A 14,380-nucleotide genomic window follows, 5' to 3' on the forward strand; every position below is an offset into this window, starting at 1 on the left:
ACATCTCCATCTTGAACATCGCCATAAAGTGATCCCACTTATTCAGCAATCTAACCAGAACAGACAGGAGAGAAATGACCTGGGTCAGGAATCTACATAATAACATTACTCCATTGTAACTTATACAATGGTTTTGTTTCCTGCTCACTGACAAATATGCTGATATTATATTTTAAGCAGTTTTATAAATACCTTCTCTATGTCATAAGTTGACAAGTTAATAAAAAATGGATGGCAAAGTTAAAGAAGTAAGGAGTACAGTAGTTGTACAAAAGAAAAAACATCCAAAAACAATACAAAACTGTACATTTAACTAATTAATTGTTAATTTAATGTCAAGACATTAGTGTTGTAGATAATATCTGATAATAAGCTAGTATTGCCCCCTTTAGCAGAAATAACTTCTTGTAGGTGTTTTACATAGTTGTACACCAGGGTTGAAGGAATTTTTGACCACTCTCCCATGCAATATTCTTCCAGTTGCAAGATGTCAGAGTTTTCTTGCATGTACTGCCCGTTTCAAATCCTCCCACAACATTTCAACGGGATTCAAATCTGGGCTTTGACTAGGCTATTCCATAACCCTCCATTTCCTCTTTTTGAGCCATTCTTTTTTGGATTTGCTAGTGTGCTTAGGATCATTATCCTGTTGAAAGGTCCACTTTCGGTTCAACTTCAACCTTCCGACAGATGGCCTCACATTATCTTTAAGCACCCTTTAATATGATGCAGAATTCATAGTTGAATCAGCGAATCCAAGCTGTACAGTCCCTGAGGCAGTGAAGCAACCCCAAACCATAACATTTCCACCACTGTGCGTCACAGTTGGTATGAGGTGCTTCTCCTAAAAAGCTGTCTTTGGTCTGCACCAAACATGTCTGCTGTTACTGTGGCCAAATAACTCTAGCTTTTGATCTGTCCAGAGCAAATTATTAAATTATGTTTCCTGGCATGCCTCCCATGCAGGTTAAACTTGTGCAATCTCTTTCTGATTGTAGAAGCATGCACTTTGACATCAACAGTTGCAAGACTTACTAGCAGATCCTGTTATGAAATTTTGGAGTTCTTGGACACTTCGTTTTGCATCAGAAGGTCTGCTCTTGGGCTGAATTTGCTGGGATGGCCAGTTCTGGACTAATTGGCAGTCGTTTGAAATCTGCGCCACTTGTAGATTATTTTCCTTAGAGAGGAATGATGTATTTCAAATAATTTGTAGATCTTTTGAAATTTCTTGCCAGACTCGTAGGCATCCACAACTTGTTTTCTGAAGGACTTATAGACCTCTTTATATCTTGGCATCATGCCAAGATCTAAAGAGTTCTATAAGGCCTCAATAGCAAAGCAGGTTCTAATCACTGGCACCCAATCTTGAACACCCGATTCTAATTTTATGGATTTGAAGATGTGATAAATTTTTTCCATGTGACTGATCTATTTTTTTCATTGCTCATTTTAATTGTGAAAATTGCTACAAAATATCCATTTTATGTGTTATTTGATAGCGTGTATGTATCACTTGTTACATTTCTGCATAATTATGACCTAAATATCATCAGATTTACACACAAGTCCTAAAAGTAGATAAAGAGAACACAAGTAAACAAATGAGACAAAATATTATACTTGGTCATTTATTTATATAGGTGTGCAACAGTTATCGCCAGCCTTTTAGTCAATACTTTGTTCTACCTCCCTTTGCCAAGATAACAGCTCTGATTCTTCTCATATAATGCCTGATGAGGTTGAAGAATACATGGCAAGGGATCTGAGACCATTTTCACAGTCTTTTTCACCTTCATATTTACCAAGCCTTCATATATACCAAAGGTGCCAATATTAGAGGAGGGCACTGTATATAGAACATTCTAAAGGGTTCACAAACATTCAGTGTGGGTGCAGGTTTTCATTCCAACCAAGCAGAAGCCACACCTGAGTCTACTGAAAGCCAAGATCAACTGATTAAACAGGTGGAATCAGGTGTGCCTCCTGCTTGGTTGGAATGAAAACCTGAACCCACACCGGCCCTTGCAGATAAGATTGGACACCCCTGCTTTAGACAACTATGCAAATTATGCAAATTAATTACATAATTATGCAATGTTACATGTTAGTATTATGAACTATATGGCTGATACTGATAATATGCACTCTCAGAAAAGAGTATTGGGATGTAATTTATTGTGACATCAGTATAATATATTTCCCACTTCTCATTCAAAGGTAGGTAACCAAAATAGTCAGACACTTTTAAGCAATTATTAAAGACTGTGAAATTAAACAAACCTACTTGTTTAGTGTACCCTTAAAATATCCAATGTTCCGTGGATTGGCAAAGCTGTGTTTTCTTTGGTAAGCACTAAACGATCCTCTCAGGTGACTGTGCATGGAATAAAACATACACAGTTTTTTTTTTTTAGAAACACAGCAGTATGACAAAAGGTTCAATTCAGTACAAACAACATGGAAAAACAGTGGGTGATGATGCGTATAACCATAATGATTTATTTACTAAATCGTTTAGACTTGTTTAACTCAACAAGCTATAAAGTGTTAATGTTTTCAAAGGCACTTACTAGTTTTGAGTTATTGTTTCAGTGGATTTCTGAAGATTATTGTGGATTTCTTGAACCATGTAATAAATTTCAGAGCCTGGAAATGACCCATTACCTAGACTGGAGGACATGAAGAGACATATCACAGGCAGGTGCAATCAGCATTATGTCCTGTTTATAATATAATTCCTACTGCATACTAATATAGTCATATATAGTTTAAAAAAAAAAGAGATAGAGAGAGAGAGAACAATATTTTATACCAGCTATTAGCTTGAAGGTCAACTTTGCAGCCCAAATGTATTTGTATGTCAGTTTCAGCTGTACGATTAAATGAACCTGTGTGAAAACATAGACAACAGGAGGAAACAGTTGTCTTCAGGTGCCATTTCATTGTTTTTTATTTTATGTCTTATTTTTCTTCTCAGTACTCACCATATTTTAGAGTCTCTAGACAGATTGCCAAAGAGGGGATAGCCACAGGAAGCAGTTCACATAGCACTGTGTGATGCTCGTATCTAAAACAGTTACATTTCATAGAATAGGCTTGGTAACTTAAATTAATGCATTGTCTTACTGTAGCACAGACACTGGAGACTTCTTCCATAAATGTTAAGTAAACATCTCCTAATTAAAATCTTCACTATATCAATGGTTATACATTATTTGTTTTTAAAATAACGTATTATTAGCCATGATTATAGTGGAATGTATTCAAGTCCCTGTGAATGAGCAGTTACTATAGATACAATAACGTATTAGAATGTACACATTAATATAAACTTGCTATTTGCTGTTGTCAGAACCATACTGGTATAGGAAATTAATCAGCCACTTCTAACCAATGAGATTAGAGAATTTAACAGCACTGTGGTATAAAGGCTTTTATTCTTCATACTTACCAATGTAGATAATACTCAGTGAAGCAGTCGATCTCTAATTGTAGCTTATGGTTTAGATTATCAATAAAATAAGTATACAAACCTTTGCCAGCCTGTTAAAGCAATGCCGTCTAGTTTCATAGAGGGGTATTTAGACATGGAGTCCATGACTTTAAGCCAGGCTAGGTGATTCTGTAAGTGGTGATTTAGTGGTGTCCATCTCTGGTCAATGCCTGAAGCTCCTTTAAATGCACTTGCAAACCACACAGTCTGAAATCCAGCCTGTTGGTAGTTAGATAGCAGCTGTCCTATAGATAAATATTTTTTCATCAGTCATTCACCTGATGCCTTTTTAAAAATAGCCCAACACATCTACATTTAATTATATTAAGGTCTTACCTATCTTGGACAAATCCATTTTTGAATCATATTTCCATATCATAGGGGATGCGAGAGTCGACATACCGGATTCTAGAAAATAAAATAAAAAAGTTATTTATTTCACTAATAAAAAACAAGAGAGAACTAAATACTTTAGAATGTGATATGGTTAGCCGTAAATAAAAAAAAATAGCAGTAAATTATTAATATGCATAGTATTGAAGTTCAAAATGCAGTTAAGCCTGAAATACAGCTTCCCCACATTTAACCGGAAGAGTATTAGGTCCATTTTGCAGAATTTTCTAGGTTTAGTAATTAACTTGGCTGTGCTATTACGTATAACTTTCTCAAGGCATACCTTTGATTAATGTGGCACTAATCTTCCTGAGCATGTCTTCCCAAAATATAGGCTTTATTCCAGGCCGCAGTTCAGCCAGGAAGTGGCAGACCTTTGTCACATGGCTGAGGAAGAGTGCTCCTAGGCTTCCATTATTTTGCTTCAACCAGTTTTTTGAGTCCTCACTCTCACCAAGGCTGAGAACCTGAATGTTCAGTGCAAATTACGGCTCATTGTTCATTCATCAAATATCTAATAATTAACTGACCGTACAGAAATGACAAAGGTTAGGTCAAACCTCATCAGCGCCAATATGAATCCATTGTGTCTGTGGATGCTTCTTCAGGACCTGAGTTAGCATTTCTTTAACCAGTTTTAAGCTTCCAGGGACCAGAGGGTTCAGGCTGTTAGGATAGTTGGCCACTTCTCTCAAGTCAAAAAACTGTTCATGTTTCAGGACAAACTACACAGGAGGAGAAGCAGAATTCTTTTACAATCTTAATTCCATGAAATCAATTGGTATTAGAACATTTGCCAAAAATTTTTGCTTGCTTTCTGTGAAAAATATTCAAGAGACCTAAGACAATAAAGTAGAATTGTGCATAGGACTTTTTCCAGAATCCCACTCCCTGTTACGCCACGGCCAGCAGAGGGCACTGCGGTACGGCCGCTGACTGGTCACGTGACTCTTTTGTTCACTTCCCGCTTGGACACTGACTTAAGTCTTTGATTTGCCCCAGGTGTTAATGTTTTAGTTTAATTAAGTTTGTTATTTAAACCCCCCGTGTGACTGCGCACATCGCGCAGTATTATAGTTGTTTTAGTTCGCCAAGTGAAGGACGTATACCAGTATGTGCTAATGTGTAGCATGCTAGCGGTCGTAGCTAGGGGACCAGAGTGTGTAGAGTCAGTAGAGACCGCGCTCCCTGTGTTTGTTTATTTGTTTCTGGTTTAAGTAAAAGACTGTGACCTGCACCCGCCTCCAGTCTCGTTCCGTAACACTCCCAAATAAATTCTGACCAATGCCATCCACTCCCGTAGTTATCTCTGCAGGTCCCCATCTGCAGTGTTTTCAATGAACTTGGTTGGTTCTCTTGAGCAAAATATAAACTGATTAGTAATTTAAACTAAAGCAGTTAATGAAGTTTATGAATGTACATGTGTGATCGAGCAATCCACCGCATCCAATATGTTAACAAATGTGACATTTCTATCACGTCTTTCCACACAACAGTAAAAACTCCCTGTACTTGTGATGTATTTGGTGGGTCCCACATTATCTCTGTCCCAATGCACATCTCTACAACAAGTGTTTGTGTAGTTAAAATACTTGCAATGCTACGAGCTATCAGAGCTGCGTCTTCACTTACCTCTAGATGTCCAAACACCTGCACCAGGGGTATCAGCTCAAGGTTGTAGAGGCTGGCCAATGTCCTAATTTCTTGTATGTCCTCTGCACTGTTTCAGTTAATCAGAATCTACTTTAATTTGAATATCTATGCAAACTGAACAGTTTAGTGTAATGTTAAAATGGAAAATGAAACAGGGCTGAATCAGTGGTATAGCTAGAGGGGTGAATTTTGGGTTTGAACCCCCCTGAAATATTTTCTAGTTCCAAATGCTCATTCTTTGGATGGTTAACAAAATACACACAGCACAGCTGATTATATGTATGTTTTATTATTATTACAGTGCAATTACTGTGTGAAATCGTATTCAATATTGAATAATATTTTTGAGCAGTAATTGTGATATAGTGATGTTCAAAACTATGGTAAGAAATTGAATTAACCAATCAAACCTGAGCATTTTTCCTATTTCCATTTTAAAAAGCTAGCTATCAACATTATGAGATTGGCTGAAAGTAAATCATTCCTTAAATGATTAAGTAACAAGACTGTGCCATCACGGCTCCTACTGCTGTCTGGCCAAAATTCACAACTGCGCCACCCTTATTGATTTAATTGGACAGACCACGCAGTGATTTTTATTTAATATATTTCCTCATCTTCCTCCAAAAATTAATTCCTGTCTATGCCACTACAGTATAATCATCATACAGCATGAGATATTAAAAATCATCATTGGTCACTTATAAAGTGCAGAAAAGCAAACTCACCTGTATGCAAAAGGTGCCCTGAGAACTTCAAGGTCCCCTTCATAGGGAAACATATCCTCATACTCCACCAAAATCCCATCAGCACCAAGACTGGAGATTAGTGGAAAGATCTACAATAGATGGAAGGAACAAGATGACCAGACTACTTAACTGAATTCATAGTAAATATAACATTTCTGAGTTTTACAAATGCTCCCTCACCTGCTGAAAATAACTGACTTTGGGTGCTGCCCCCTTAAGATCTAAGTGTACGACACGGAGAGGGCCTGTGCGCGTTTTCACTGGGGCTATTAGTGTGCTATTTACTTCCAGGTTTGGTTGAAACTTAGTCGTTTTTTTCTCTGCCTTCTCATTCTTTTGAAGGGCTGGTGACACAGGCAAGTTGCTGACTTCAGATACGCTTTGTGGCATCCAGAAATGATCTGTGATAGGCTTCAGGACAGGCTTCTTGTTGATTACGTCGTCTACAATCTTTGTTCTTTGACTGTAAACAGATGATCAAACAGCAACCATGGTTAGAACCAACAGTGCAAAGGTTCATGTTTGGACACGCAGTAGTTGAGAAACACTGCTGAGTATTTAAAGAAAGTTTAACCAATAAATTGCAAACAATACTGAATATTTTTAGTTTTGTATAACATATCATAGAGATCAGTGACTAAGAAATCATTTTGCAGTTCAAACTATTAAAAGACTAATGTGTGGCATTATCTTAACCGTATTATTCTTAACTTCAGATTAAAACACTCACCTGCGGAAATAAAACTTTGCAGTAGCAAACACGACCAGGCAGGCAAGCAGCAGCTTTAACAACCTCCTACAGTCCATAGCCTTATTACTACGGAAATAAAACATGTCCCAAACACATGTAATGACAATGCCACGCTGGCAGGACTGAGTCAAACTGCTCCCTCCGCGCAACACACAATAACTGTAGAACAATAGCACTTTCTTTTATACATAACTGGTAGATTAACAAGTCATTATTTACAAATACTACACATCATAATGAATTTGAAAAGTTGAATACCAAAAAAATTGTGAACCTTCAAAAATTTTTAAAAATTCAAAAAAAGGCAAGCATCACCAAGGCTTAAAAACTCCCATCCATGAAATAGCAAAACACTGCGACCGGTCTGAGAAACAATTCTCCTACATGTCCATTATTTCTCCATAAACAGAAGTGACATTGTTTTCGAGAAGGCTTGGAAAGATCAAGTGCGACATCAAGGTGCGTGTTTGCCTTCTAACCTGGAAACTTTACAAGACAACCCCAGCAAGGTCAAATTATAAACTTGTTTGGGGACAGACACACACACACACACACACCCTTGCATTTCTGAATGCCATTTCAGGCATGGGATGTGATTAATTACATTTAAGTAAAGTTAATTATACACCTGCCATTATCCAGCCATGCCTCTCACTGTTAAATCACACTATGTACTGACTAAGTGACGCATAACATTACAAATTAATGTATTACATTGAGTTCTGTTCAGTTTGGCTACATTTGAGGTTTGCAACATCTTTTTGGTAGGAATGTGACATGTGACAACACCGGTAAAACCGGTATACCCCTATGGGGTAGTAAAATGTGCACAGGAGCATTCATAAGCATTTAAAAGCATTTCCCCTTCGCTTTTAAACGCTTATGTATGCCCCTGTGCGCATTTTACTTTTGCAGCAATTCGTGCGGTTATTGCTTGAATTGTGGGTTCACTATAATTCTTAATTAAAAACACAACAACTACAAAACAGTACAATGACAAACTCGCTTATATAGAGGGTAAACATTGACGTCACTTTCTCGCCGGAACACGCCCCCTCGGGGGGACTGAGGGCAACATATCCAACAAAATGGTGGAAAGGCTAGTAGCCTATAACTAACGATTATCAGCTTAAATTAAAGGCAGTTGGACTCGACAGTGACTCTTATAACTTGCCCAAGAACCTGTGGTCATTGGACATTGGCATGTGGCCAGAAATCGTTTTTTCCAACATTTATATATACCTGAAGCTTGAATGCATACAAAAGCTTTGATGCTTGGCCCTACTTCGAGATGGGATTTGTTGGAAAAATTTAAGTGACAAGAACACCAATAAACATTCTAGTTGTATGTACAAATTATATATATATATATATATATATATATATTTCTATAATTTTATCTGGTAACCCCTCAGCTAACTAGTCATAGTTCACTTAGTAACGTTATATATTTGTGAAGGTAAAACACATTCAGAGAATGAATGAGCCCCCATTATTCATCAGTGGAAATAGGCAGCATTTAAAAATTAGTATGTAGCAAATTATTCATCATTGTACAACATGAATACCACATGCCAAAAGAACACTTACACTGTTCGACTTACTGAAAAAGGACTGAATGGTATTTTGGCACTCTGTAAAAAGATAGTGCTGAATTATTGATGAATCTGTTAGCACAGGCGATCTCACAACAGCTTTTTCCCATTTTAGATGCGTTTTTTCTGTGTTTTCACAGAATTCATGCTGTACACTAATGCTGCCGCTCAGCTTTTTTGCCACTCAGTTTGCGTGACCGTGGTGAGTTTCACCTACCGTGATGTCACATGCATACCCTCTATTCAACATATAACTTTTGAAACCAAATCCTACACCATTGTCTTGTCAGTCAGCTCGCCTCACTCTCGTCACGTGATCTCTGAAATCTGATCAGTGCTGCGACTGTACTGCCGAATTGAGCAGACGCAATCAGTTTTTAATCATAGCCTCCGTTCTCTAACTGAACTAAATGATTTTTATTACTGTAAAAATGCAAAAGTGGGGGCGGTGCCCTGGGAAAGTGATGTAATCGGTGTGCAGCCGAACACAGTGTAACACCGGTAACATTGACTATTGCAGCAGGCCTACTTTGTGGTTATAAATCTATCAGAAGGCATGGAGAACCCAATTTTCTATTTGGTTTATATAAGCTTATTTCTAAACAATTCCTTATTTCTGCTAATGCGTAGCTCCAATTTAAAAGCTACTGTTATTCACCATGGTAAATAAATAAGGTTGGCTTTATTTTAATAGTGTCTTTTTGGTGCTAATAACTTTTTAATGGACTGTGTCATGTCAGCACTGAGCTCCATTTCCCACAATGCCCCTCTGCCTTCAAATATGGACAACACCACCCACACACCACATTCAATGACATGTTCACAGTCACCTTATTACTGATCCATACAGGACCATAGAGATAACCAGATGGCACAACATTCATGGAAATGTTTTTTTTTTTTTCTCTTTCAAATAGTGATTTCGATTTGCTTTGTACATACATATTGAAAGAATAAAGCCAAAGCTGAAAGTTTTTGGGGTTTTTTGGAGGTGCACCATGTTTTCATTCATCAGTATCTTCACAAATAAATACAGTCACTACACTACACCATCAAACAGTGACTAAACCTCATTCTTTTGTCTTTATAAATAGAGACATTTCCATTGATGGGTGAACAATGACCTGATTTTGTAAATGTGAGAAATGACATTTGCAAGAAGCTCCCACTTTTTGCTTATGTCTACAGTAATTGTTAACATTTACAAAATGAGCCTACAATAAACAATAAGTCTATTTAATGAAAGTAAAGGTCCATGTTTAATAAAAAAAAATCAATTAAATTATTACAAATAAAATAAAAAAATCGAGGTTGTTCAATTTAGTTTTATACATGTTCTCATATTCATAGTTCAATTTTGTTGCAACGTGACAAGTGGTAATCTCAAGGTTTACTTGGTTTTATATGACTCTTTGCTCTGTTTTTCATATTGTGGGTTTTAGTGAAGTTTACTGAAAACAAACCTCGTCATCAACAAACAGCAATCCCTCCTCAGCATTCAGCAACTCCACGCGAGGCGCCTTGTTTGTAAGCGTTGCTATGGTTGTTCCGACAAACTACTTCTTCTCTCAGCTCCTTCCTGCTGGTTTATAGGACGATTAATCCGAGCCCCATTTCGTGTCAAAGAATATTACACTGGCGAACGTGTCAAGTATAAATACTTTGTCCGTTTGGGGAGGTGCGCGCGCAGTCCGTGGAGGCTCGCGGTGCCAAGAGGAAGCATAGACAATGTTTAACCTGTTACCTGCTTTGCACTGTAACCGTTGTCTAATGTTTTGAATTTGTTTACTATGGCTAGTTCTCAAACATGAAATAAAAACATTCTCTGTCACTGAGAGACTGCTGTGGTTAAGACAGGTGTACATGTTTACAACAGCCTGACCAGGGAGAATAATGAACACTCACTGTCTTGCACTCTTGATAACAATGAAAACTGTGACTTTTTTGTGTTACTACCAAAATCACATCTTTCTTTCTTTTCTTTCTTTTTTTATTTATTTATTTATTTTTTTAACCTCAAATAAAAAAAAACATTTCTTTGAACATCACCGTATATCAGTGTGCGTTTGATTTGCACTTAGCCGTTTAAATTCTTTAATTTAACTACTAATTTAGTTAGTGTTATTTACGTCAAGCTATGAGGAGGACTGCACATCACTGTAAGTCAATTAAGTTCAACTCAATTTTGCATTTACATTTATTCATTTAGCAGACGCTTTTATCCAAAGCGACTTACAAATGAGAAAATACAAGCAAAGCGATATATCAAGCAGAGAACAATACAAGTAGTGCTACCATACAAGATCCATACAAGATCCATTAATTGAGTTCCAGAAGAAGCAAAGTGTGCAGAGTAGTTGGTTAGTAGTGAGTGCCACTAACAAGTCACATTACACCGTGGAGGGAAAATTTGGACATTTTAATTAGAAATTAGAACGTAATTAGAAAGCTGGAACAAATTGTTATCTAAATTAATTAGAAAGCTGGAACAAAACTGGTTTGACCAGCTCGGCCTGTTTTCTAACCACATACACACATGCCTATACTATTTGTGCTCAGGTGAGACGTGTTGAGTACTGAATAATCTTTTCCTTAAAGTTTTTTTTTATCCAATAATGAGTTTCACTTATGATGCAAGAGTCACTTGGGCTTCAGGCTGTTTATAAAACTACTATAAAACTACACCCCTCACATTTTTGTAAATATTTGATTATAACTTTTAATGTGACAACATTGAAGAAATGACACTTTGCTACAATGTAAAGTAGTGAGTGTACAGCTTGTGTAACAGTGTAAATTTGCTGTCCTCTCAAAATAACTCAACACACAGCCATTAATGTCTAAACCGCTGGCAACAAAAGTCAGTACACCCCTAAGTGAAAATGTCCAAATTGGGCCCAAAGTGTCAATATTTTGTGTGGTCACCATTATTTTCCAGCACTGCCTTAACCCTCTTGGGCATGGAGTGCACCAGAGCTTCACAGGTTGCCACTGGAGCCCTCTTCCACTCCTCCCTGATGACATCACGGATGTCGACTCCACTTTCCATTGAGGATGCCCCACATATGAAAAGATATAATCAAATATTTACAAAAATGTGAGGGGTGTACTCACTTTTGTGAGATACTGTGTGTATTTATATATGTGTGTGTGTGTGTGTGTGTATGTGTGTGTGTGTGTATATATATATATATATATATATATATATATATATATATATATATATATATATATATACCAGCCATATATATATATATATATATATATATATATATATATATATATATATATATATATATATATGTATGTATGTATGTATATATGTGTGTGTGTGTGTGTGTGTGTATATATGTATACACATATAACCAGAAACCTATGCATAACCAGAAACCTATCAATTGAAAATTTTCCACAAAGTCCATTATTTGGATATAAATTCCATTGTCGGTTGTACCCATGAAAATAAGTTGTAATTGTATTGAATGCAAATTAGAACTATTATGTCCACACCTGCATGTATATGTCTACTGTGACATACTAATTATTAATATGTAATTTCAGACTTGGACTGGCCTCCTCTCCGGGGTGAACACTTGCGCCCAGTGTTCCTGGGATAGGCTCCAGCTCCACTGTCACCCTGACCAGGATAAAGTGCTTACTGAAGATGAATGAATGAATGAATTTCAGACTTACCCCTGACTGTACAGCACAGTTGGTGGTTTATGGGTACTAAATATAATAATAGGGAGGTTCAGTTTTTCTAATGTCACAAATATTAAATTCAATTCAATTCAATTTTATTTGTATAGAGCTTTTTACAATAGACATTGTCTCAAAGCAGCTTTACAGAAATATCATGTTCAACATTCTATCATGTTCTATCATGTTCAACATTCTAATGTTGAAAACAACAACAACTGGCCCACATCCAGGCTGTAGGTATCAAAATATGCATGAATCTTTAGACTGGATTCAAGCAATGAAGCATTCAACATTGGCCTGGGGGCAGCATTTGTGCTCCTTTGTGCTCCTATAGTTTACTTTACTTCATAATTCTAGATCCGTTCTGAAAACAGTGACACAGCTGGTTTCAACAAATTCCACCAAACACAATTTTTTCAAGGCTGTGTAGCCTGTGAAGAGCAGCAGGAAATCTCTGCAATATATCCATGCAACACTAAGAAGCCTCACCAGCCAGCTACCACAAATCATGGACACAGCCAAGGTCAATGAACTAGCACAATGGCCCACTCTCCAAAATATTAAAGAGCTACATAGATTCCTAAGGGTCGCTAATTTCTACAAAACATGCATTAGAAACTTCAGCTTCATTGCAAGCTCTCTTACATGACTTACATAACCAAGCCGGCCAAGTTTTCCACACCTTAAAATAAGCTTTCACTACAACTCCAATTATAGCGCACCTTGATAAAAAAAGCAAACATAAAAGGCACACACCTACACTTAAAATTTTTTATATATGTTGAGTCAGATTTAAGAGAATTTCTTTAGTATCGTTTAGAGTTTCTCATCAAAATGTGATTTCATTGCTTATACTAAACTTAACTTAAACAAGTTTCTAATTACTAGATTGAATTATGCAGAGTGAGAATGATCAATTCATGTAGTATTAACATAACCCGATTACATTATGAAATCTCACACGGACATTGGCAGTATTATATAATCTACAGTATTAGATTAACACAATTAGACCATGTGTACGTAGGAATATAGTGCTGCAATAACCTGGCTGTTGCAGAGTACCAATGACTTGGGATCAATCCTTAGTTCAGGTGAGAGTGTGGAATTGAATTTTATTTAGGGCTTTGAAAAGACACAATCAAAACATATTGAATGTATGTAAACAAATGTTGTTAATGTGACTCAATTCACTCACATGGAACCTATGTATGCATTTGAATTAAGTAAATTCAATTAGCTTTTTTTCAGTGTAGCAAGCTAGAAAAATGTCATCGCTAACATTACATTAGGCTAAATTAGGCTGAATCCAATGTTATGCCTCCAAATAATGTGGTCAGTGGGGCCAGGGAATAGTACGCTTCTGTATTAGTTAGGTAAACTAGCTTCTTCCTGCATATTACATTTCTCAGAGATGGTGTAGTGGGTGTTCCAATATTTTTCAGTAGCCTGTCAGATTTATTAAATCATTTAGTTTTGCAACGTGTGGCATTGGTAACCATATTAAGAAGAAGAAGAAGAAGAAGAAGGAGATGAAGGAGATGATGATGATGAAGAAGATGAAGGAGAAGAAGAAGAAGAAGACGATTGTGGCTTAGTGGTTAGCAGGTTTGCCTCCCACCTAAAGGGTTATTTCACATACCTTTTCAAACATAATTCAACTATTTAAATATTCTCATCATTTCCAGTGTGTGCAATAATATTTGAAGTGCAAAAATATGTGTGCAATAATAATTGATTGGATCTATTATTAATAATAAGTAATAATAATAAATCGAGTTAAATAATAAATATAATAACTAATATTAATGCGTTGTGATTTTCAGCACTGTAGCAAAGTAAAAAAAAAAAAAAACCTGAAAGTTTGTCTAAATCTAGGAAAAGTTTAAACATACACGTTGTGCCCTTAAGCGAAACGTTAACTAACGTAAACTATGCTTTACAGTAGTTAATTGTTCACTGTTCGTCGTTTATTATTCATAGTTAATTGCAATGAAAATATGTTTTCATCTTCCCTCTGCGCCTGACAGGGGCGGGGCTT

The 14,380-nt window shown here is 36.6% G+C and overlaps 1 protein-coding gene across 5 annotated transcripts in view; it reads right to left on the bottom strand.

Moving 5' to 3' along the window:
• Positions 1-10,334, bottom strand: part of zgc:113333 (beta-N-acetylhexosaminidase) — an 11,221-nt gene extending 887 nt beyond the window's left edge. The window contains exons 1-14 of one of the 5 annotated variants that reach the window (XM_017496546.3): positions 10,101-10,334; positions 7,022-7,108; positions 6,472-6,754; positions 6,271-6,380; positions 5,522-5,609; positions 4,450-4,614; positions 4,173-4,356; positions 3,833-3,904; positions 3,537-3,741; positions 2,988-3,070; positions 2,816-2,891; positions 2,574-2,672; positions 2,288-2,377; positions 1-50 (exon numbers count right to left, since the gene is read on the bottom strand). The exon at positions 1-50 is cut by the window's left edge and continues 887 nt beyond it. In XM_017496546.3, coding sequence (XP_017352035.1) covers positions 1-50; positions 2,288-2,377; positions 2,574-2,672; positions 2,816-2,891; positions 2,988-3,070; positions 3,537-3,741; positions 3,833-3,904; positions 4,173-4,356; positions 4,450-4,614; positions 5,522-5,609; positions 6,271-6,380; positions 6,472-6,754; positions 7,022-7,108; positions 10,101-10,135 — 1,627 coding nt within the window. In that variant the 5' untranslated portion in view covers positions 10,136-10,334. Of the gene's footprint in view, positions 51-2,287; positions 2,378-2,573; positions 2,673-2,815; positions 2,892-2,987; positions 3,071-3,536; positions 3,742-3,832; positions 3,905-4,172; positions 4,357-4,449; positions 4,615-5,521; positions 5,610-6,270; positions 6,381-6,471; positions 6,755-7,021; positions 7,109-7,300; positions 8,336-10,100 lie in introns of those variants that run through there. The other 4 variants (XM_047149896.2, XM_017496565.3, XM_017496556.3 and 1 more) reach the window with 4 other exon arrangements.
• Between the last annotated feature and the right edge of the window lie 4,046 nt (positions 10,335-14,380).

This window comes from Ictalurus punctatus, chromosome 2 (assembly GCF_001660625.3).
Source record: "Ictalurus punctatus breed USDA103 chromosome 2, Coco_2.0, whole genome shotgun sequence".
In the NCBI taxonomy this organism is placed as follows: Eukaryota; Metazoa; Chordata; class Actinopteri; order Siluriformes; family Ictaluridae; genus Ictalurus; species Ictalurus punctatus.